Genomic DNA, 25,586 nt, shown 5'->3' on the forward strand with positions numbered 1-25,586 from the left:
TAAGTACTTATTAAATAAGCTGAGGGATTTGTCACACTCTTCGTATCCTTACAATTCCAAACGCAATTTATTGGTTATTATATATTTATAAATTATATATACTAGATCATCCTTTTAAATATTTACTGCAGATTTGTTTATCTTTAAGTTTTTTGAATTTTGAATGGTTTTTTTTATGACGTGTCATGTGATTATATGTGAATTATTTTTTTAATGTCACGTCAGCAATGTTTAACGGTGCTAGTATAAAATAAATGGTAGGAAATTTACTGGCCTCCAAATTATAACTCAGGAGCTTACTAACCGGGATTGAAACTTAAAAGGTTTGTTGACCGAGAATCAAAAAGTCGGGGGCCGTGGTTAATTATTAACCTTGAAAGGTATCGATAACTTGTCTTATGTATCATTCGATGGTCTCATGTTAATCTCAATATTTGATAAGCTTTTGTTTTCCAATTAGTTTTTTTTTATATTTCTAATCAAATTTTATTTCGTAGGCCATTCAATTTTTGGTGAAGCTTTTATTTTATTGTTAAATTTCAAATTTAAGATTTATTTTTTTGAATATCAGACCTCATTGTTGGCCGCTAGCCAAAAGATCATTGGTTGATTTTGATGAAGTCCTTTAGACATTCTGCATTTTTGTTAGTTTTATTAACAAACCCGTAAATGACTCACCTGATTAGCTTTTCATTTGTAGTTTTTATAATCTAATATCAGTTCCAAAAGATATAATTATGTCGCTCATCTTTCAAAATCACACATCTAGATGTACAAACAGGAACAGCACCTGCGCATTTCACAAATATATTGTCATCTGGCTAGTAATTTATTCCAAAAAGTCAGAACAACGTACAAAAGACCAATATCATAAGTGGACACGTGTCAATATCATGTGAGTAGGGCCTTGATCGAAAACATTATTCTTTTTAAATGAAAATTTAAAAAGGTCAAAATATTAAATTCGGCACTCGAATGGAGTTTTCTAAAACTTTCTAAGAACAAAATATGAATTTTTCTGAGGATAGGAAATAAGCTACGTGTTCCATTTGGATTTGCTTTAAATACACGTTACCGATGCGACCTAACTCAACCATATATATAGGCGAGTGGCTCTGAAATCTGAATTATAGTCTCTCTTTTTTTCGAAACGTTTTTAAATTTTAATATTTTATTTTTCTATCGTTATTTCTCATCGATTTATCATTTTCGAATAACGCAGCGTGCTCTATATTTTTTTTCTAATTCTACACTTTCTATAGTAAATGTAAATTTTTATTCGAAAAAATTTCAAGTGGGTGAATGAATTCTTGTAAATATTCATATTTCCCTCAGATATCAGGGGTATGCACGGTTCCTGAATATCTCCAAAACTGAACCAAAAACTTTACCGAAAATATCCAGGACCGAAAAATACCCGTTGACCATTGACTTTTTCCGAAACGTACCGTATCGAAAATTTTATTGGTACGGTTTTGGATCTTAGATAGATAACCGTACCAAGAACCGTATTGAACCGTATCGAACTGAAGAACCGAACTTATAACCGAAGAACCAAAATTATATATATATATATATATATAAAAAACTGTTCTATTTTTAATTTAATTTTTATATTCATATTATATTTGAATTACTAAACTTAAAAATTGTTTTATAATATTCAAAAATATATTCCAAATGTTAGTTTATGTGTGTATCTGTCTTTATATAAAATTATTAATTTGTATAAAAATATAATTATATATTTTTAAATTTTATTAAATAATTGTACTTATTTATTTCAATGAAAGTTATATAAATTTGTCAAAAATCTAATAATTATTAAAATAAAAATAAAAAATTAATATAAACAATTTATATATTTAAAATTCTTTCATTATTGTAATTTTGGCAAAAATGATATTGTTTTAACCTTAAGAATAGAAAATAGTACCCTAATTAAATAACCAAAAATGATGTTGTGCCTTTTTATTTTATTAATTATTTTTTGGTGATAGTTGGAAATATAAAAGAAGTGTAATAAATTAGTAGCCAACTTTAGTCAAAAAAATAAATTAGTACCTAACTAATTTGAACAATCAAAATAATATATTATAAATAAATTAATATCCGTAGTTCTAATGATATCCATACCGAACCGTTAGGACCAAATCTCCGTACCGAACCGTACCGAAAAATAAAATCACCATACCGAACTGAACCGATTATTGGTACGAATCCGGAGATCCCATTTTTGATATCTCTGGTTTTTGGTTTGGTTCCGGAAATTTGCCGATCTCCGGATTCTCCCGAACCGTGCTCACCCCTACCAGATACGCCTAGTTATCGATATTGAGATCATAAATTCTATAAACGATCGACACTCATTCATCATATATGAAGTTCCATTCTTTCAGGTTTTTAATGTTGTCCCCTTCAAATATCCTTGTGAATATTTGTTTCGATCATCAATTAAGTTTAAGTCATTAAAAACTAGATAAATAATTGATATCTTTTTTTTGTTTAAAAATTGGGCATCTCATTTTTTTATATCATATTTTAAAAGTTTATATTATAATTTTGTCAAAAGGTCTCAAAAACCACTGATCTTTAAACTTTTTTCAATTGCACTCTAACGTTATAATTTTGTCAATTTTACCCTCTTTCGTATTTTCAACATTCAATTACATCCTAACTTGAATAATATTCAAAATAAATCCTTTATATTTATCATATATTTTAAATATTTTTTGATGTTATAAATACCCAAAAAAAAAATCTTCTCCATAAATTCAAAAAATAATAATAAAATATTAATATAAGTTATTTAATATAAATTAATTAAAATGTCTTGGAATCTGTCGCCTCCGCACTCAAACCCGTCGCCGTCGTACTCGGACCTGCCATCAGATTCGTTTTCCATGGAGGAAGACGAGCAAACCTTGCTCGTCTTCCATAGTGGAAGATGAGAGTCTTCCACCATGGAAAACAGATTGGTCCAAGAGCGGCAGCTAGAGGTGAGCAAGAATCGAACCAAACAAAAAACTGGATTGAACCGAACAGATATTCGTTGTTTGGTTCGGTTATTCGGTGAAAACAGTTTGATTCGATTTTTATTTTAGGAAAATTTTGGTGTCCGTTTTTCGGTTTGACTTGGGTATTTTGAAAACCGAATTAACCGAACTTCAATATAAAACATTATGATTTTTAAAGAATATATATATATATATAATTTTTAATCTTTATTTATTAATTATCGTTGATATATAAGTTAATAAATTTTATACATATGGAAATTTATTATATTCTAATAATTTAATATTTGAATTAATTTTAATATAATAAATAAAAAATTAATTAAATTTTCTATTAACCGAACCGTACCGAACTAAAATTTTTGGTTCGGTACGGTTTGGGTTTTTGCCTTAAAACTAAAAGTTTGGTTCGATTCGGTTCGGAAATTTTTCAAATTTCAGCTGATCGCTTTTGGAAAATTCTGAACCGAAACAACCAAACCGAACCGATGCTCAGTCCTAGAGGCGGCAACGCCTGGGTCGGAGGATGGCGGAGTTGGAGGCAATAAAATGTTGGTTTTTATTTTATTTTATTTTTAATAAAATTTAAAAAATTAATTATACATCTAATTAATTTCTTATTTAGACTTATTTGATTTTTTTTAAAAGATAAATGAATTGTTTTAATTTTTCCAAGTAGAAAAGAATATAATATTACTCTTAAATTTAGTTGTTTTGAATGTTTTCATCACTATAATAACAAGATCGTCTAAAATTTTCCATTTTAAGATACAACTGAAAGTCGAAATTGTGAAATAGGGTGCTATTAATAAAATTATAACGTCGGGGTGCTATCGTAAAAAAGTTGAAAGGTCATGGTGTTGGAGACCTTTTATTTAGACTTAATTAGCAATTTCACCCCTTAACTTGTAAACAATGGGCAGTTGACATATAAATTAATTTTATGGGTAAATCAATACACGAATTTGGTAATTATGGGCAATTAATTCCATTTTGACAAATTAACTTACAAGTTTAGGGGGCGAATTGCCAATTGAGGAAACAATTAGCTTACAAATTGAGGGAGCAAATTGCCAAAATGGGTAAGTACTCATAATCACCAAGTTCACGTACTGATTTGTCCATAAATTAATTTATGTGTTAATTATCCATTGCTTATAAATTGATGGAATATTATAATTATATATTTTTAAATTTTATTAAATAATTGTACTTATTTATTTCAATGAAAGTTATATAAATTTGTCAAAAATTTAATATTTATTAAAAAAAATTAAAAAATTTAAAAAAAAATAAACAATTAATATATTTAAATTGTTTTTATTATTGTACTTTTGGCAAAAATGATATTGTTTTAGCCTTGAGAATAGAAAATAGTACCCTAATTAAATAATAAAAAATGATCTTGTGTCTTTTTATTTTATTAATTATTTTTTGGTGATAGTTGGAAATATAAAAGCAGTGCAATAAATTAGTAGCTAACTTTAGTCAAAAAAATAAATTAGTAGCTAACTAATTTGAACAGTCAAAATAATATATTATAAATAAATTAATATCCGTGGTTCTAATGATATACGTACCGACCGTATCGAACCGTTAGGACCGAATCCCGAACCGTACCGAAAAATAAAATCTCCAAACCGAACCAAATCGATTATTGGTACGGATCCGGAAATCCCATTTTTGATATCTCCGGTTTTTGGTTTGGTTCCGGAGATTTGGCGATCTTCGAATTCCCCCGAACCGTGCTCACCCCTACCAGATATGCCTAATTATCGATATTGAGATGATAACTTCTAGAAACGATCGACACTCATTCATCATATTTTATATAAAGTTTCATTCTTTCCGACTTTTAATGTTGTCCCCTTCAAGTATCCTTTGTCACTGTTTGTTTCGATCATCAGATAAGTTTAAGCCATTAAAAACTAAATAAATGATTGATATTATTTTTTCTATTTAAAAATTGGGCATCTCATTTTTTTATATTAAACTTTAAAAGTTTATATTATAATTTAGTCAAAAGGTCTCAAAAACCACCGATCTTTAAACTTTTTTCAATTGCACTCCGACGTTATTATTTCGTCAATTTAACCCTATATCGTATTTTCAACATTCAATTACATCCCAACCCGAATAGTATTTAAAATAAATAATTTATATTTATCATATATTCTAAATATTTTTTGATGTTATAAATACGCAAAAAAAATCTTCTTCTCCATAAATTTAAAAAATAATAATAAAATATTAATGTAAGTTATTTAATATAAATTAATTAAAATGTCTTTGAATCCGTCGCCTCCGCACTCCAACCCGCTGGCGTCGTTCTTGGACCCTCCATCAGATTCGTTTTCCATAGACGAACAAACCTTGCCCGTCTTCCATAGTGGAAGATATGAGTCTTCCACCATGGAAAACGGATTGGTCCAAGAGCGGCGGCTAGAGGTGAGTAAGAGTCGAACCAAACCAAAAAACCGAATCAATATTCGCTGTTTGGTTCGGTTATTGGGTGAAAACAGTTTGATTCGGTTTCTATTTTAGGTAAATTTTGGTGTTCGGTTTTCGGTTTGGTTTGGGTATTTTAAAAAACCGAATTAACCGAACTTACAATATAAAATATATGATTTACAATATATATATATATATATATATATATATATAATTTTTAATCTTTATTGATTACTTATTATTGATATATAAGTTAATAAATTTTATACAATACATATGAAAGTTTATTATACTCGTATAATTTAATATTTGAATTAATTTTAACATAATAAATAAAAAAGTAATTAAATTCGCTTTTAACCAAACCGAACCGAACCAAATTTTTTGGTTCGGTATGGTTCAGATTTTTGCCTCAAAACTAAAAGTTTGACTCGATTCGGTTTGGAAGTTTTCCAATTTTTGGTTGGTCGGTTTTGGAAAATTCTGAACCGAAATAACCAATCCGAACCGATGCTCAGCCCTAGAGGCGGCAACGCCTGAGTCGGAGGATGGCGGAGTTGGAGGCAATAAAATGTTGGTTTTTATTTTATTTTATTTTCAATAAAATTTAAAAAATTAATTATATATCTAATTAATTTCTTATTTAGGATATTTTTTTAAAGATAAATTAATTGCTTTAATTTTTCCAAGTAGGAAAGAATATAATATTACTCTTAAATTTAGTTATTTTGAATGTTTTCATCATTATAAAAACAAGATCGTCTAAATTTTTCTATTTTATAATATAATTGAAAGTCGAAAATATGAAATAGGGTGCTATTAACAAAATCATAATGTCGGGATGCTATTTTAAAAAAGTTGAAAGGTCAATGGTTTTGGAGACTTTTACTTAGACTTAAGTAGCAATTCACTCCTTAACTTGTAAACAATGGGCAATTAACACATAAATTAATTTTATGGGCAAATCAGTACACGAATTAATTAAGTGATTATGGGCAATTAATTTCATTTTGGCAAATTAACTTACAAATTTAGGGGGAAATTGCTAATTGAGGAAATAATTAGCCTACAAATTGAGGGAGCAAATTGGCAAAATGGGCTAATTACCCATAATCATCAAGTTCATGTACTCATTTGCCCATAAAATTAACTTATGTGTTAATTGTTCATTACTTATAAGTTGATGGCATATTGCTACTTAAGTTCTTTTATTTATATTTTTATTGCCACTGTACATAAAACTTTATCCTTTTCCTTTTTAAAACTTTTTTAAATTTAATAGCAATAATTCTAAACATAATTGATAAGACCAACACTAATAAAATAAAAATAAAAAAATAACATGATTTTTAATTTATATAGAAAATATATTTTTTTAACGGAACATATATAATATATGAATTAAATTTTTTAAAAAATAATTCAGAATAAGAAATGATAACATAAGGACACTTGCATCAATTATTCGATTAAAATCAGTGTTTGCCTCCTAAGCTTGGCAAAAAAATATCAGTTAAAGCTGAATTTATGATTTTAAGAAATATCGGCCGTTTATTACTTCAAATGTAAATAATTCAATAATTATATGCCAGTTAAGTTCCGATTTGTACATAGTTCTTCGATTATTTTTGCCATCTCATTTGAAGGTTTAAAACGAGTTAAAATTAAAATATCAAAAGTTTAAAGTATTATTTAAAGTTATGAATATGATGTTAATTGATGTTTTGTGTTAGTGTAGGGTGCAAAATGAGATGTGTTGAATTAAAATTAGAAGTAAAGAAGAGCCTGCTTGCCCAGATGAAACAGAAGCTGCCTCCGAAACAGAGAAAACGAGTTTTACCGTCTAGGAGAATCCGAATCCCAAAAATAAAGAAAAATGAAAACATAAAAAGAAGTGCACAACTGCTTACGTGTATGAGTATAGATTAAGTGGGGGCATCTTCTGTTATAGTCTCCCCCACACTATAAAAAGTTATGGTTATTATTATCTGCCTCTACATTTTTCCATTCTCTCTTCTTTCTCGCTCTGTTATTTTCTTCCTCTCCTTCTCGCTGATCACAGATCTCTCTTCTTGCACTGCTAATCTGTTTTCCGTCCGATTTCTCTAATTCAGCTTCCGATTACGATCTGTGCTCCGATGACACAAAATTTCTAGAGTTTTCAGTAATTTATACTGCGTACCTGTGCGTTTTTGAGTTTTCGATAATTAATGCTGCTTTATTGTTGGTAAGTTATCGCTTCAATCATTTATTAACTGTTAATTTTGTTTTTGTTTATTTCGTTTTTTTGATTTCTTTTAACGTTTCTGTAGAAATATCCTTTTGGTTGGAGAGATAAAATTCAAGAAATGAACTGCATAAGTTTCTTTTCATGCATTGCTAACTCAAACCCTAGCTCATTTTCAATTTCATTTCTGGAGCGATTTCGGTTTATAATTCACTAAAATTTTAATTCGCGCCTTTTCTTCTTCTTATTCACGTTTTCCTTTTATTGTTTACTTTTTACAGTTTTAAATTACGAGCAGCAGATATTTTGAGGCAAAAAGGAGTTAAGCAGACGCCGTTTGGCTTTCCGGTAAGCTACTTTTTTGACATTTTTCTTTTTGCCGTTTTTGATATAGTGTTTAGTTTACCTTTATCTTAGGCAATTCAACATTTTTATTGATTGCTGAATGCACCACATGTAGTATATTTATATATATTTATATATATTTCTTTTATTTCATACTGATTTTGATGATTTACTTTTGAAATTATTAAGACCCCTGTTGATCAGTGTTATTAGGTAATTTGTGATTTCTCAAATAAGTCCATCATTGCAAAGTACAACATAAAATATTGTGTGAACTGTTTTCCTTTTCAAAATCTCAAACACCTCATGAGGGCATGTTTATTTAATTAGTTAAATTGAACCGTGGGCTGTGTAAATTTTTGGAGATCACTCATGTATGTGCATGTTATCAATTCAAAAAATATGTTCCTTATTAGTCTTTTTTGCTTAATGGCTGCATTCTTGCATTTTTCATGCTAATGACACTTTTTTGTCTATTCCTTTTATTCCTTTTATTTGTTTTGTGACAATATAAAAAAGGACTGACTTTGGTCAACGGTGAGAAAAAACTATTAACAACAGCGGTAGAGCTTGTTTAAATAAGAATTATTCCAAATACAATATCCAATTTATTTAAAATGATTTCTATATTTTTCTAGGATACCCTTTTAAATTGTTTTAGAAATTAAATGAATCTAGAGTTTATGAATAAAATACTGTGCTAATAATAATAAATAATGTACATTATAGATAGTGTTTATATATTACCCCTCCTCTCCTAAATTCCTAATCAGTAGTCGCACCGCTGACGGAACCACTCACACCCTTGGATAGATTCTAGCCTGAATTTTTACCGGATTAAGTTTAATAACTGTAATTTTAAACACAATTTACAATACCATTACTAATAAAGATAAAATGGATACAAGATTTTTTTTTAGTTAGTGTGTAGAGAATACATATTTTTCTTCAACAAACAAAGGAATTAAATTAATGAAAATTTAAATTATTTCAGAGTAACAAATGATAATAAATTTCGAATTGAAGTATTCGGATTAAGATGTGAATATTAGGATAAATCTTTTTCTATTTTCTTTTTGGCTAATTGCCTTGGTCACATGGTTTTTGGTTGTCTTATTTCCATGAGTATTGTTATGGATTGTCTCAAAAGGTTCAATAATTTTATGTTTTTTTTAGTTTTGTCAAACCCTTCTAATTAAAATGTAAATTTAGCAATGAAAATAATGTTAAATCTCTTACACGGCACCAAAATAATGTAGAGTAGATTTATTCTACATTTAATTTGCAAAAATAATGAAATTTGTCCAAGAAATAATGGATCTTCTAAGAATCACACCTACGAGTGATCAAGACAATTGCGCCTGATGGTTTGATAACTTGAGTCCACACGATTGATAATAGAAAACATGCTAAAATATTTCAAGATGTGTGCCTTTTATGGTTACTCTCTTTTTTATAAAGTAAATAATACTTTATCTTCATTAGATGGTTAAATAAAATTAAAAATAAAGTAATGGTAGAATTCCCGTTTAAAAGATATATATAACTGTATATTTTTTATGAAAGTAATCACTCGGTGCGTTAAGTGCAGCTTGGCTATTATAAACATATGCGAAGGATTGGCACATTTGTATGCAACGTAAGTAGAATTGCTAACATTACTAGAATTTGTATTCTTACTAATAAGAAAGACATAAACTAGTACTAGATAAAAAGAATTAATTTTAATCCCTAATATTCTAATTATAACAAAATTAATGCTTAATATTAGTAAGAGTTGCTAGATAATAGGTCTTAATCAAAGTTTAAATACATAACCTATAGTCGTGCGCATCAAGGTGTAATCAACATTACATTAACCATTGATCTCCCTTTTTCCTTCTTTTCCAGTAGAATATACCACAATTAAGTTACCTCAAACATATCATAATATTCTTCTAACAATGTCTAAATGAGAATTTTTAGGATCCTGCATGAATCGACTTACCATACCCACCACACATATGATATATTTAGCTTCATGAGATGAATTAGACTACCAACTAATTGCCTATACATAGTAGCATTCTTCAAATGTTTTCATTCATTACCTCTACTAAAGTTCTAAATGCTTACACTCGAGCATTTCATACTTCTCCAATAGATAATTATTATACTTTTGCTAATATAGGAAAACTCCATCCTTCATGTGTTCCACTTCAAGAACAAAAAATCTTTAAATGTCATATAAATTTCATCCGAAAATGTACCGATAGGTTAGCTTTGATTAAATATCTCAACTATGTCATCTTCTGTGATGATGAGATCATTCACAAAGACTATTACTATAGCCAACTTCCCTTCTTGAGCTCACATAAACAAGTTGGAGATCTTTCCATACCAAGCTCTCGACACTTGCTTAATCTATAGAGTGCTTTCTTTAACTTACATACTTATTCAAGATGAGCCTTGCTTTTAAATCCTCGAGGCAACTCTATGACTAGTTTTTGATCCAACTCACCATGAAGGAAAGTATTCATCAAGCTGCTAAAACTATTAGCAAATGTACCAATGTACTCTATGCAACTACATTAAATGTCTCATCATAGTCCAAACAATACTTTTGTGAGAATCCTCAATTCACCAAATGACATTGTATCATTTCGATTGATCTACAATGATGCCCTTTTTTTTTTACTTTTTAAGGCCATTTTCAAGAAACCGTCTTCACAACTTTTAGGCACTAAATTTCAATTCTCATTTTGCTTTAAGGCATCTATTTCTTCTTCCATAGCCCTCCTCCACTCCTTGCTTAAGGATGTTTCTTCATATGTAATAGTTTCTTTTGTGTTGCCATTCTCAACAAATGCTACATTAGCACTTTTATGATTCAATTTCCTTCGTCTATCAATTATTCTCAATTGTTGCCATTTGCCTTCCACTAATCAAGATAAATATTCATTGCTCTACCGCCCTTGACTTTTAATTTTTGAGGCCATCTTGGTTGTCGGAGGCGATGTTTTTCTTGCTCCAATAATTTCTTATAAGTCTTTGCAATATCATAGAAAATGACTTATTCAAAGACGATTCAAGTATAAATTAGTAAAGGGAATTCATAAATAGCCTAATATACTACAATGCAAACAAATTGATTTATGTGTGTTATTGTAGTGATGAATCTGATGATAATATGTAGGAAGTTGGTAGAAGGGTTTATTTGGTCACAATAGTTTTGATAAATTTTGAAGGTCTAAAAAATTAATTTTGTCATCTGTTGTCATGTTGATGAATGTAAGCTTTTCCAAACTTATGTGGGTTGTGATGTTTAGATGCATGTGTAGAATTACAAGACTTGGTAGATAAATACCACATTCATATGACTCTGGAAATTCCACTTGTTCAGATAAGCTAACAAATAGTCGTTAAGACGGATTTTGCGCATGTACTGTAAAAACTGTATGGACTGGCTCGGGAGACTGAGCACATTGTAGTAACAAGAGTATAAAAAATAAGACTTTGGCTAAGGATGACATGTGGTGAACGATCTAAAGGATTTAAATGTATTGAGGATCTTTCCGAACTGAATCTCTAATGAAAATAAAATCAAGAAAAATGGTTTTGAATATAAGACCTCAATTTGTGTGGGATTGGGGATGAGTCTAGCACTTGATTTGTGGATGATGTTGATGGCAACTATAATTATAGGAAAAAGAAAGTTACGGTACAATGATGATGCACTGCATTAATTGCATGCAAGTGTTTGAGATGATTGACAAATTTAATAGAAAATTGTGCTATATTCCTACAGTACATTAGAATAATGATTGTAAGAGGGGAAAAGACAGTTCTTAGAAATTCTTACATTGTTAACTATTTCAAATTAAATTAGAAAAGTAGCAATTATTATTAAAATGCCTGTAAAATCATATTTTGGCCATTTCATAGTTAAATGTTGGCCTTTCGATGTGATAATTCTTGTTTTGATACAGTGAATTTGAAATCACACCGTAATAGTGCTGTATTGAGTCTATGTTGACCTTAATGACCGTTTGGCATCATGACAGAAAGGTTGTAATGGAAAGACAGACATGAGGATTGGAGGCATACTTAAGTTGAGGGTTGGAAGAATGCCATTTAGATCTATTTCATTTTTTTTTTTTTTTCATTTAAGTTTAAATGAAAGGAGCATCATCATCTCTGGTACTTATACAAATAGTGGCCAGTAGCTATTGACAGTCCTTTTGCTCCTTAACATATGCCAATTTGTTCAATATTTTTTCTCTTCACACCATAGTGCCTATTCTATTTCTTAAGCATTTAGCAACTTCAATACTACCTGCCCATTCAGAAAACTAGATACTTCAGACTGGCCTGTTATTTATATTTATTTTTACAGCATGACATTTTATAGAAAATAATGATAGGCTAAATCATTGGGTCATGTCTTTGTTATTCCTTTAGCCTTTGAATTGTATTATTATTATCTATTGAATTTCATTTTTCATATGTTGTTCATTTCAGTCATTCTTATAATTGATTAAAATATCCACTCACCCTAACAGTGGCTGATTCAGTTCCATTTCTGATTTATTTTATGTACTTACGTAAAACCTTGAAATCCCTACAGTTTTTTCTCATACTTTCTTTTATCTTATTGTTCTGCGTAATGTTATTTTTTTTTTTAAAAAGAGCCATTCGGAGGTCATTCTTTCACAAAACTTAGATGGCCCTTTGCAATTCTAAAACTCGGATGCTACCCTCTCCCCCTTTTAAAAGGCATCTATTTCCTCCTAGAATCTCATGGCAGGGTATGCTGTCAAGTTTGGACAGTAACGTGCTATAACATATCCATGGATTACTGGAGCATCGCTTTTAATGTCTTGTTAGTAATTATCTGTGAAGGAATGTATTTACATGAAATTTTTATACCCTAGGAAAGAGAAACGACCGACCGTTAGCATTTGGAATAATCAAACTACTGGGAGCATTTTATTTATTTTTTTGTACCTTTATGTAGTCTTTAGATGAGGGTCTTGAGTTGCTTGCCCTGCGTGTGCACTACTATTCGACAAATAGTTTCTGAATCCCAACTTGACCCTTTTACAGAATCTTGCTTCTTTGGAAAAGATTTGTACAGCAGTTCTCTTTAACAATATCTATCAGATGACATACTTCAGGTTCTGGAATTGAACAGTGAGTGCTATTTATAAAGCTTTATAAGCTATTTTCTGTTCCAGTTGTCGCTATCTGTCGGCTGTTTGAAGTTGAATTCTGGAGCCCAAAGTTCTTCTTAATAAAGGATATTCTGCAAGCCAATGAAAGCTACATGTCCCTCAGATGCTCTTTTGTGCTTAAGTTGGTGTTGTCTTTACTGTTTTAAGTTGCAATTTGGAATCCAAAATCTTGCTTGTTTCAAGCACATGGAAGTTACTTGGAGATCCCTCTTTGCTTTAAATAAGGTGATCTTCTGCCACAGCATGAGCATTTAAAAAAAGTCGTTAGTATCAACTATCAAGCTCTTGGTTTTCCACATCTCATGATCAGTCTGTTATAAATGATAAAAATGAATAGAATGACTCGCATATATCTTCTTAGGATTTATCATTGCAACACTTTTACCAACACATATTTGTCTTCTTGGTGCTCAACATTTTTTTTAGTTTGTGTGGTGCATTATATTTTCTCCAATTTTATTAAGAAGGTTGAACTATTTAAATGGACTATGTGTAGGTAAAGGGGTCAATCTTATAGCAGAATGATCAAGGGGGTAGTTCGACTTTGTTATGCAATTGCAACCATTTCCAAAAAGGTAGATATTTTAACACTTTCCCTTTATAAACATCTGCAGTCAAAAGCAGAAAGCAAAGTTGACAGATATTAGGATTCCCAGGTATTCTGTTGTTTATGCTTCTATAGATTTTTCTTCTTAGCCTCCTATTTTATTGAAGTATTGTCATGCTTGTTTGTTTGATAAGTTAAATGTCACCATATGACTTTACACATATAATTGTCTTTTATTTGAATGTGTGAGTTATTGCAACGCAATGGTGCTTATTTATTAAAGTATATTGCCAAATTGTGAGTTGCATATGGAATACAATATTATTTTCTCTTTATTACACTTCAATATTTTTTACATAAGCGACTATTTCCTTGGTTATCCTTTATCACACACAAGCTATTTTTTTTTTCATTTGATCATGTCAACCAAAGTCTGGTTTAAATGGTCAGTGGCAAGCATACCACTTAGTGTTAATAGGAGCATAATGATAAATGTGGTTATTAGACATTAATATCATGAAATATCCATTCCCTGAAGATGCATCTTCTTCGCTAATGCAGTTGTAGTCTGCTGCACAGTTATCAACGAAAAAGGAGTTTCACATCAAGATGTTAAAAAAGAATAAACTGGTAGATAAAATAAAAATACTTGTAGTCAGGAAGAAGTTTTACCGCAGCTTTATACTTCTTGATGGTGTGTCGCAGTTCTGTTGCTGTGGCTGGCTAAGTTGAAGATGAATAGGTATATTTGAATCCTCTTCAATTCCAAGATCATTTGTGCTAAGGTAGTCTCTATTTTCTGCATTTATGTTCCCTGTTCCATAAACCTGAGATATGCACATTTAACATCAGATCAAATGCATCTCTCACTTACATGTTATGTTAGGGTTGAGATTGATCATTTGATTTATACAGTCCAATGGTAGTTGAAGATTGCAGCATTTTCCAACCTCTACCTTTTTATACAATTCTCTGTTTTCTTGGCGAATTAGGTTTACCTTCTTATAGAGTTCCACATTTTCTTGGTGAATGAGGTTCCCCTGCAAGAAAAACAATGAATTTTTTGCTGATGAAATTGAAACTATGAAATATATATTGACAGGCAGTGTCTTAAAAGTTACCTTTCTGGTTAGTTCTTGTATTTCATCTATGAGAACTTGGTCCTGACAAAGTAAAACTTTAGTGTCCGCGATATGCATATTACCTTAACATTTAAGGATTTCAAATATTCAAATCCTGAACACTAAGATCTTCAAACCTTTTTCATGCGAACTCCTCGAAGGCTCATTTCTAGCCGACTCTCCAAATCCTGCAAGTCCTTTGTGCTCAAGCCAGAAAGCTCCTCACCCATCATTTTTCTGTAATTGCTGTGTAAAATTAGTATCTTTGAAAATCTTCAGTTTTCTTAGGGACGGAAATCACCCTTATCTATTTCTTCTAATCATAACATTTGTTTTCTGTGAAATTACTGACAAAATATATTAGTAAGATGCACTAAATGTTTTCTTTTGTGCTCTGATGAAAATATTAACTTTACACATGGTAGTTCGTGTTTAATGAGAAGATGCTCTGTCCATACGTCAAATTCTACACTGAAAAATCTGCTCATAAATGCTACAGTTCTCTATTGTTGGCGTTGAATTTGTATCTACCTTCGTTAAAAGAGAGGAGGGTCAGGGTTGTGCTAATTAGGATACATAAGCTACATGGCTTTAAATTTTCCTTAATAAATTTAGCACTAGGTAATGCTCTGTCTTTTTTCTCTTCCCGGTGATGTAGAAGCATTATATTTAACGATACAAAATGAATGATTAGGAAGGCCAGCTGCAGTATTTTCCTTTTTTGTGATTGATTATCTAAAATCTAACACTATTTACAATCCCAACAACACATATTAGCATGTCAAGTTTTCTAGTTTTGGTATTAAAAGGCTTTTGCCAAATATACCCTTGTACAGATGGCTAAGAAGGCGCAGGGTTATAACTTAAGCTAAAACTGTGCATGATGAAAAAAAAGTAAAAACCCAGTAGTTTTTGTCTTCTTCTTTTTCCCCTATTTATGAGGATTAAAGGATTTCACTCCAACCTTGCAGTGACTCGAACCCGTGATCTCTTGTTCTTAGGTGGGATGCTCTTACAACAGGAGCTAACCCATCTTGTCTAGTATTTGTCTTTTAAAGAGTACTATCTTATGGCTATGAGCCTATGATTGGTACGTACTATAAAGATGATTAAATTGTTTTGCTGCCTTTTTTTCATTGTCAATATCTCTCAGAAGCTCTCTCTTGCTATCTCTTTTACCTCCTTTCTTATAATTTTTGGGCAGATGGGGGGTCGGCAAATAGGATGCTGCCTAAGGTGTAAAAGTAAAAGAGCTGTATATTTGTGGAGAAAAGCCATCCCTGCATATATCTGATCATAAATTCAATTGGTTATGGTTATAGATTTATTGTCTCTTTGCGCCTTGAGAATTATAAACTTATTTAAAAAATAAATCATACCGATGATTTTCCTGTAAGCTATGCAGCTGTTGCCTCAACATTGCTGCCTCTCTTTGCCAGAACTACCAAAAATACAGAATTATCAACATATTAGTCTTCTCTGGTTTTCATGGGTATATGAACATAATTGAATATAAAGAGATCAAAATATCAACTTTTGCATGTCTGAATTCCCTTTCCTCTCTAAAGTTGTGGCAGTGGATGGTCTTTGATACCATTCATGTCTGAGTTTTGCACTATATTTTAAGCGAATCAAATGATCCATATATAGAATTTTAGTGCAACCAGTTATACGAAACAGACACTAGAGAAGTGCTTTTATGCATTAAACATTCAGCTTGAGTTCATGGTTGCATCTCGCTGTTTCTAGCATCTAATTATATGATTTGCATTAATGCTGCCTATCTCTTGTATATAACTTTATCTGGGTATCTCCACTTCCGGTTCAATTGATGGACAGAGTTTGTTGCTAGTGGGCTTCATGATGTATGTAGTTACTCTTAGAAACTCGGCTTCACAGAATATCAAGTCTTTATGTTATTTTCTTTAAGATAAGAGGCGTGCTAGTTAAATTTATGCCTCGAACCATTCTCTCTTGATCCAGTCTGATTCTGGTTTAGAGTAGCTAGAATAGGAAAGAAATGGTTAATTATGCTGCGGCAGCTATAGAAGTGTTGGAATGCTTCCTGGCTAACCGTATGGCAGCTAAAATCCATGTCAAATTCATCTATAGTCATTGCGATTCTTATGGTTGTCGGTATCTCACTGCTGTTTATTGTCTTTGAATTACTGGTTATTAATACCAATCTGTTTTCAAATTCAGACCTTCAAGTTGATTGTGCTACACATTTGTTCTTTCATTTGTTTCTGTTTTCTTTCAGATTATTTACACAAAACTATAGAACTCATTATGTGAGCGGAAACAATACCCATTCTACTATTTTATGTGAATTTTTTTTGGGTTCCTTTACATTTTAACTGTATTCAGAGTTCTTGTCAAAGTGACTTTCCTAGTCTTCAAACTATTAGATTTACCTTTATTTTTTAATATTCGGGAAGCTATAGTTAGAATTATTTCATATTTTCTGCCTTTTCAATTCAAATCAGGGTTCAGGATTTAGCACGTGTTTGATGGTTGTCTTAGTTCTCTAAAACTGATGTGCGAAATGGATTTTTTTTTACCCTTTTGATATTCTTCCTCAACAATTTTATTTAAATATTTTCCATATCTTTGATCTCTAATAACCCAACAAAATCTTGATTGCCCATACTTATTATGGACGGGCAATTAGTTGATAGCCTAATCTCTCTCCCTATCATGAGGGTATCACATGCAATGAGTATGATAAGTCCATTTATGCAGAATCTAAAGAAGTCTCATTTAGAAGTTGCTCGGAGAATTCTACTATAAATTCGAGGTTCAAATTATTGTGGTATAACATACAAGAAATAAGAAAAAAGTGAGGTTAATGGATATTGTGATGGTGATTATGATACAAGGTGCTCGACTATAGTTACGTGTTTTGTTTTGTCAAAGCCTATCTCTTGGTGCAACAAGAGAACCTTCCATTTTATTAATGCGCAGTGAAGTCCTCCATATAGTTTGTGTTGTGACCGTGTAAATGTTGTAAAGATGTGTGCATAGCTACCATCCTATGAAATGTGAAGTTTCTGGTAGTTCGATCAATAATCTTAATATCTTTTTGACATGGTTTAGCAAGACAATAACTTGCAGTATATGTTTCTCCTGTCAGTAACTTATTTACAGAAAGCATAAAAGTTTAGTTTGTTGATCTCTAGTGCCTTACTAGCAGCAACATGCTTATAGCCCAGACTCGAGATGACCATGGATCTGTAGTTTGCCTTCAACAATGAATGTATTGAGACATGATGTTTTATTATGCATGAAATTACATAAATGTAATAGCAGTGACCGAGAATAGAGTGCTGGGTACTTATATACCTTAACTTCAGAGATTGGGTTCCCCGGCTGATGGTTTTCCCCCTTTGTTTTGTTGTATCTTTCAACTATAGATTTCATGCTGTAAGAACATATTCAATTTTTATTAGAGATGAATATTGCATTCACTATGAACAGTTTCTAATAACATTAATGTCACTAATTAACACATGGATACTACATTAAGAAAGAAAATGGGTATGGTTTGTCAACTTAATTAATTTTACCACAAGCCTGAATTCATTTTGGCACCGTTTGGATTGATGGATTCTAAACGATGGATTTTAAACAATCTATGGATTTAGACAAAATCTATCGTTTGCCTAGAAAAAAAATTAATAGAATCCATGGATTTATAAATTCCCTCATTTTTTACAATCCATCATTTTTGAGGGTTTTGATTTCCCACCTATTAGGTGGGAAAGTCCAAATCCACCATTTTTTATAGATGATGGATTGTTATACTATTTATTATTTCCATAAATAATATTAAAAATCCATTGATTTTATATTCAATCCAAACGATGGAATTTTAAAATCTATGGATTTAAATTCCATTGATTTAAAATCCATCGATTTCGCTAAAATTTATGGATTTTAAAAACCCTCAATCCAAACGGTGCCTTTAGCTTTTCTGACTCGTAGATTTTTTGATGCACGCATTATTTAGAGCATATCGAGGGAGATCTATCAAGAAATTCCAACCTCGGAGTAAGCATTTATTAATCGTTTGTATTTATGTACTTCAACGCATTCAGTTTAATGTTGAAATATTGAAGGATAGCTAATGTTATTCGCTTTGTTTCTAACATTGGGAAATTCACTTTGCTGGAACTGAAAAATAGTGTGAGAGCTAAACTAATTGAACCTCAGTATTTGATGTTTTCATCCTTTTTACCGCTCTTTCTCTCTCTCCGTAGGCTTTATTTTCCCACGTTTCACATCAAAGCACTTTAATGTGAAGAAAATGTAGGTTTTCTTTTTCCCACTTTTCACATCGCATCATTTTACTATACTGAAAATGAATCTTTGTGTCTCCTTTTTCAGTCATTCTTTTTCTGATTCTTAATTTATTTTCATGCTTCAGTTGCAAATGTTTTCTTTTCTTCTAATGCACATTGATTAATGTTATGGCCTTGCTCTGCAAACTTTTACTGTCGAGACAACCTCTCTATGGATGTCAAGACTTTATGTGAATTATCTTGGGTAATTAATTCTGAAGGTCACTGGATTTTCATTTTTTTCATTTTAATTACTAAACTTTTTTCTTTTTGGTCACCGAACTTCAACTTTTTTCAGTTTGGTTTTTCCGGCAAAAAATGCTTAGATGGCAGCTGGAATTTGTTTGGTTTTACTTGAAAATTTTCCATGTATGCATGATTTAGCTTAAAAAATCCCTTTCAAAATGAAATTATGTATGTGTGATAAGTTTTCAAGGTATAACTAGCAAAATTCGGCCATCACATGTCAAAATCTGGCTGCCGCCTAAGTACTTGTGGATGGAAAAATTCATTTGAAAATAATTGAAGTTCAATAACCAAAAAGGAAAAAAATTGCAGTTTAGAAAGTGAAATAAAAAAAACTGAAAGTTTGATGACCCTCAAGATCAATTACCAGAATTATCTTTGGCATCTGTAGTTGCAATTTATCAGAATTTGTTAAAGTTTGCAGATTATACAGGAAATTTCCAAGAATCTGCAAATTCTAGTTTCAAATTCTAGAAGACTTGCATTCCTCAAATCTACTTTTTAGTCTCGAAACCCACAGTTAAGCAAACCAGGTTATTGCTCTTATTCCACACATGAATGCTATATTTATCTTCATTCTATTTCTAATTGACAGGGACATGAACCGAAAAACTAATGAAATATCTCCCTGTCTATTGGTTTTTCTAGTTCAGCATGCCTACAATTTGCAATTTATCTTCATTCAGTTTCAAACAAACAGCTACATGAACCCAAGAGGAACAATGCACCATCTCCAGTGGTATTACTATAAGGGGAGAAATTGGCCTGCAACAGTAAGCTGTGTATTCTTCTTTTTACATAAACTTTCATATGTTATTTCCTAACCAATGGGCTTAAATATAAGGTTTCTTATCTTTTTGCTAACATTTTTTAATAGTATTTCTTTCTTTCATCAAATTTGGTGTGCAAAATTTAGAATTACCCTACGTCTTAAGTCATGGAACCTTTTTGATAATGTTGTTATATTGTTGCATTTTGAAAGTGTTAAGTGATCATACTTCTGACGACTATCCCTTGCTTACAACCCAAGAATTTAGGACTTCACTAAAATCTTGTCAATCATATGGGAGGAGAGGCTAGAGTCATAAGCTAAGACACAATTAGGGCGAGGGAATATCATAAATTAGGTTTGAGTGAGAATGAGATTTGTGGAAAATAGTTGGTGGAAGCATAATCACTCCACCCCTAAAGGAGAATGCCAAAGTGTTAAGAAAGTGAAAAATCAGAATGGAAAAAGATGTGTTCATAATCAAAATGATGATAAAACAAAGTGAAATATTTTTGCTTTAAGATTTTCAGGAAAAAACGAGATTATAAATTTTGGAGACAAAGCTAATATTAGAAAAGCAAGGTATTATATTAATTAATTTACAAAAACTAATTTCTTGTGCCAAGAGATATCAGAATTCGATCTGCATCTGAATCTTTGAAGATAGAATGAAGAAGAGTATAATTTTTAAAATTAGATTGCAATATAGAGAGTTTATTACAGTTGTCCAGAATTAACTTAAAAGTCTTTAAATACCATTATTAAATAAATTATATAATTTGTTAGAATTAAGAGAAATTAGCTAAGCAAATGACTGAGATTTCAAAATAGAATGAATGAACTAGAAAACACTATTTAGCTGGAATAGAAAAGGACATTGAAAAGCTGTGATACCAAATATAGAAAATATCAGAGAATTAAAGTACTCCTTTTATTATCCTTAACAAGACTTTAGGTACAAAAGACACTCACTACTAACACACAATATCTTCACAATTTTGCATTCACGCACTCTTTACAATGCACAGATATTCATTTTCTCAGCTCTATTATGCACATAAACGTCTGTATGCCATATTTATAGGAAGTATAAGTCAATGAGACTAGGTCGACAAAAGAGTGCATGAGTTAGTTGAAAATGATTTATAAGAAAAGCTGAATTTTTTCCTCCCCTAAAAATTCGCTTCCAAGACAAAACTTTAGAAATAATGATAGGAAATTAAAAAAATTGAAAACTGATCTGAAAAAATTGAGCCAAAAAAGAAAAGCCTTATCTAAAGAGGTTTTCTTTAGATAGTTTCATTTTGTACTTCTAAAGTTGACGTGCAAATGCATCACTTCTTGCCTATTTAATGAGTTCCCCTTTCTAAATTGGACGTGGAAGTTTCCTCTCAACCGGCTCGCCATTTGTATTTTGGACGACGTTTTGGAACTTCTTTTAAAGATGTGTAATTCAAGATTTATTATTAATTATTGGAATTTTAAGAATCGACTCATCTCAAATTGCATTGGTATTTTCTATTGCACTTAATGCTAAAGTCATCTTCAATATGGTGTTACAGACTAAGAAATCTTATTTGATGAAGAATTTGGTGTTGTATTAAAGTAAAAAGGGACAGTAAGGAGATTTTATCATTTACAATCCTTGCTGGAATACGACATAGTTTAATTATTAATAGCATACTTGATGTTTAATTATTTCAAGAATAAATGATTGAATTAAAAAAATTGAATTTTGTCTATCTATTTAGGATGATGGAATACAACATAGTTTCTCTTTCGAGGCACTAGTTAACAGAAAAAACACCGTCTTCCCCTTCCCCCAAAAACACCAAACAATAATGAATGTAATAATAAGAAATTTTGATATTGTTGGATGACATAAATCTTTCAGACAATTTGCATATCGTAACTCGATATTGCATTATGGTCCATCTTCAATTATGACTAAGTTTTCTTCTCAATTGTCATGAGTTGCATATTTAGAGATGTTGTGTTCGATCGATTCGGTCGACCAGATGCAAATACTATGCAGGTGGAGTAAATTAAGCCAAACCATCAATGCAATTTTTTCAAAAACTGACAGAAGAAAGAAATCAAAATTTATGACGAACAGAGTTATATACAAGGAAAGGGAATGTCAAAAGCTCCATGCATAATACTCCATCTTAGACTTAGAACATATGAATTGGTTTACCTGCTGTTATATTTATCTACCAAAGATAATAAATTTATTCTATCCTTGCAGGCAAATTAAATGGCAAAGTTCTAACGAGTATAATTAAGTAAAGCAATTCGAAAGATTATTATGGTTTATTCTACATGCATGCATCTAGGGGATAAACTAACGGTAGGGTGCCGGTCTGTAGTCGTTGATTGTCTTCGTCCAACTTCTTTTGATTATTCTTTTAAATTGTCTCCTCCACTTTTTTGATCGCCAACTACTTTATTTATTTATTATCTCTTCTAGTCATTTTATAATTCAGTTGATTATTTGTGTGCTCTATACTTTTTAAATGGAATATGTATTAATTATCTTATAGATATATTTTCATGTGCCACGAAATATAGTGTAGTTTGCTATTACAACTGTTGTTATCAGCTTATAAAAGAAATTATACGTGTAGTTTAAAATATCTCAAGTCAAGTTAATCAGCCTAGTTTACCAATAAAGTTCACTTCCTATAGGCTAAGCAATTTGTAAATTGTCATAAGTGCACGTCTAAATCTTCTAATCAATAATGGCAAATCAACTCACTCTAATTTAACTTTGCGAGGATTGTGGAGGTCTTGAGTTTGAATCTCTAACCGCCACATTCATCTGTACCGATGAAAATAATTAATATATATATGGTAAATGTAAGGAAATAAGTTTTTGTCTGTTGTGTAGCTCATGTGGTCCATTAAGCATCTAATGAATCAAAAATAAACTTCGTTAAGGATCAGCTTGTTAAAGATAATAAAATAAATTTTCATCAAAACTTTTGGATCCTTTTGGAGTTTTCACCTAATCTAAAGAGATTGTACTCTTTTGCTGCTACTATGGTGATAATTTGATTGTTTTAGGTTTTATGACTTTTTCCAATGTTATGTATAAGTATATTAGAAAGCTAATATAATAGGAAGTAATTAGTAGCTAAATTATAACTGTTTGATTGTTTAGAAATTTACTGTAAATGTTGTTCTTTGTAAAAAGATTTTTATTCCCAAAATGGTATTTCTTTATTTGTAATTAGTGAATACAGGACACAAGAAATTAATTTCTGGTGTTTTAAAAACATGGTAAGCTGATGCCAATAGATTTTTTCATTTATGTCCAAAGAAGCAATTCTCCCAAAAGAGGTAAGTGACCAAAAATGTTTTTGTCATCACGTTTAGATGATCTTCTATTTTCACAGTCCATCGCAGGAGGAGCGTCGTGCACCTATCAGCCGCCTGCCAAAATTCGGTCGCCATGGACCCCGTGAGTGGAGCTCACACGCCAACACAAGTTTGTGAGTCAGTCCTACTCGTCTGCACGTGGGAGTGTGTGCGTAGCCGACTGTATGTTCTATTTTGATCGTCCATCTCACCTTGTCATATAAAACATGTTTCTAGAGTCTACTGGGAGTTTATGTACTCGGGTAAGTTTCACATGGACATATTTGAGCTTTCTAGTTTATAGTTTCACAACCTATTGCTTTTGATTTGTGGATTTTATGGGTATGAAAGCTAGAAAAAGGCTGTTTGAATTGAAATATAATCATGGAACATAAACCAAATGCTATAAAATTGTTGATTGGAGTTAAACCAGTGAAATGTATTTGTTTACTATTGCTATGGAATATGGATAGCCATTTGTGTGATGATTCTCCAATGGCTGATACCAAACTACTCAAGGTAAGATGTGATGTTCGCTTATATTTATAGATATAAATTTCTATTAATAGTGAGGTTGTTGGTATAGTTACTAATTGTAGTCCAACAGTTAATGAAATATTTACAATTTTTGTATTTCGGAACGGAGAACTTTTATGATACGTGTAGAGCAATTTACAAGACAGATAAAGGTGATAAGTCACCTACCATTTTTTTAGAAAATGTATGAAGAAATCAAACTATTGTTTCTTTTTAGTACTGATTAATGTGCAACAGACTCAACAAAATAAGATATTGTTATGAGTTTTTTAGCTGTAAGTCTGAGATTGTCAAATATCTTAGATTTCCTCTCTTGAATATGCTTCCAAGTTGATTTTTGGTGCATAAAGTTTGCCGCTTGTTCAGCCCATCACACCCCCCTCCCCCCCCCCCCCCCCCCCCCCCCCTCCGGTAACAGAGCTCTCCTTAGCGTAATTAGGTGAATCAAACTAATTGAAATATCGAAAGAATTAAATCAAACTGAAATCACTAGTTTAGTTCATATATAATAGTGTTTTTAGTTTTTAATTGAAAAAAATTAACTCTATATATCATATAACTTATAAAATAACATTAGTTTTTATGTGTTTAAATATTCGAATGTCTAATATATTATAATTTGTCTTATTTAGTTTTAAATTTTAATGTTTTTCCAAATTTTTTTTGAAAGAGGACAATTGTTACATTTCGTCCACATTGAAAACCAAACCAACTCAAACCAAATTTATCCCTTTATCTAGAAATGGTTGTATTTCTTAAGAGCTGATGGATTTTGATATTTTTACTGGCGACTAGTCGAGGGAAATATAACGTCACTATACGAAGCGAAATTTTCTGAAGCTAAAAATATTGATGATTTCTCTATGTATATTTCTTCAACTTTTAGGACTTCAAAAAATTTAACGATAATATATGTAGATGAGTATGTTAGGCTGACTTAAGAAACAATAAAGTTTAGTATTCCTAGTACATGTCTTGTTTGCTCATCTTCAAATTGGATTATCGATTATCACATGGCAGATGCTTCTAATTTATCTTTAAATTTCAGTCACATCAATCTCTCTCTCTAATTACTTTAATTGATGGGTCAGAATCTTGTATTATGGATCTAGAACAGTTAATCTTACATGCTCAGTATTTTTGTCTCATGTTTTTAATCTACCCGCTTATCTTTTAACTTGATTAGCATACTAAACTTACTCATACATTCACTTGTCTCTTTTTTTTCTTCTAATTATTGTTTATATCATATGATCTTATAACAAAATAAATTATTGATAAAAAAACATGTGTATGGAGACCTCTACATCCTTCATACTTAAACGCCAAAGCGATTGGTTGCACTAGATTTATCACTAATGTCGGATGAGTGATCTTTTTCCTTTCCGTGGTAAAAAAGAAATCTCATTTTTC

The 25,586-nt window shown here is 31.0% G+C and overlaps 2 protein-coding genes across 47 annotated transcripts; one reads left to right on the plus strand and one right to left on the minus strand.

Moving 5' to 3' along the window:
• The first annotated feature begins 7,306 nt into the window (after positions 1-7,306).
• On the plus strand, positions 7,307-24,065 carry LOC126666992 (uncharacterized). 43 transcript variants are annotated; one of them, XR_007638249.1, is made up of 9 exons: positions 7,885-8,043; positions 13,126-13,478; positions 13,750-13,828; positions 14,362-14,430; positions 14,506-14,585; positions 18,906-18,971; positions 19,181-19,229; positions 19,925-20,040; positions 20,156-24,065. XR_007638249.1 is itself a non-coding variant. In XM_050360095.2 (7 exons), exons 3-7 carry the CDS (start codon positions 13,803-13,805, stop codon positions 23,833-23,835), a joined length of 462 nt encoding a protein of 153 aa, XP_050216052.1. In that variant the 5' UTR covers positions 7,307-7,695; positions 7,977-8,043; positions 13,750-13,802; the 3' UTR covers positions 23,836-24,065. The 43 variants fall into 43 exon arrangements, 10 of the variants coding, with proteins under 10 accessions (XP_050216052.1, XP_050216219.1, XP_050215986.1 ...); XR_007638241.1 differs by having other exon boundaries at positions 19,932-20,040; XR_008789811.1 differs by having other exon boundaries at positions 18,906-20,040; positions 20,156-20,280; positions 22,525-24,065.
• LOC126666763 (MADS-box transcription factor 27-like) lies at positions 12,875-18,341 on the minus strand. Of its 4 annotated transcripts, none has more exons than XM_050359867.2 (7): positions 18,264-18,341; positions 16,301-16,362; positions 15,059-15,158; positions 14,922-14,963; positions 14,799-14,840; positions 14,473-14,627; positions 12,875-13,486 (listed from the first exon to the last, which is right to left on the minus strand). In XM_050359867.2, the coding sequence occupies exons 1-7, from the start codon at positions 18,339-18,341 to the stop codon at positions 13,447-13,449; spliced, it is 519 nt and encodes a 172-aa protein (XP_050215824.1). In that variant the 3' UTR covers positions 12,875-13,446. The 4 variants fall into 4 exon arrangements, with proteins under 4 accessions (XP_050215824.1, XP_050215618.1, XP_050215750.1 ...); XM_050359661.2 differs by having other exon boundaries at positions 14,757-14,840; XM_050359793.2 differs by lacking the exon at positions 12,875-13,486 and adding an exon at positions 14,103-14,368 and having other exon boundaries at positions 14,757-14,840.
• Positions 24,066-25,586: the final 1,521 nt, after the last annotated feature.

The sequence above is a fragment of the Mercurialis annua genome, linkage group LG1-X, assembly GCF_937616625.2.
Source record: "Mercurialis annua linkage group LG1-X, ddMerAnnu1.2, whole genome shotgun sequence".
In the NCBI taxonomy this organism is placed as follows: Eukaryota; Viridiplantae; Streptophyta; class Magnoliopsida; order Malpighiales; family Euphorbiaceae; genus Mercurialis; species Mercurialis annua.

Bases quoted from the DNA above. Each gene is read 5' to 3' on its own strand.
- LOC126666763 (XM_050359661.2), bottom strand. From the start codon at position 18,341: ATGAAATCTATAGTTGAAAGATACAACAAAACAAAGGGGGAAAACCAT. The intron at 16,363-18,263 runs GTATATAAGTAC...TATTTTTGGTAG, and splicing joins ACCCAATCTCTGAAGTTAAG to TTCTGGCAAAGAGAGGCAGC. The intron at 14,964-15,058 runs GTTTGAAGATCT...TTACTTTGTCAG, and splicing joins GAGGAGTTCGCATGAAAAAG to GACCAAGTTCTCATAGATGA.
- LOC126666992 (XM_050360095.2), top strand. From the start codon at position 13,803: ATGCAATTGCAACCATTTCCAAAAAG. The intron at 18,972-19,180 runs GTAAGCATTTAT...CTCTCTCCGTAG, and splicing joins CAAGAAATTCCAACCTCGGA to GCTTTATTTTCCCACGTTTC. The intron at 19,230-20,102 runs GTAGGTTTTCTT...TCTAATTGACAG, and splicing joins CACTTTAATGTGAAGAAAAT to GGACATGAACCGAAAAACTA.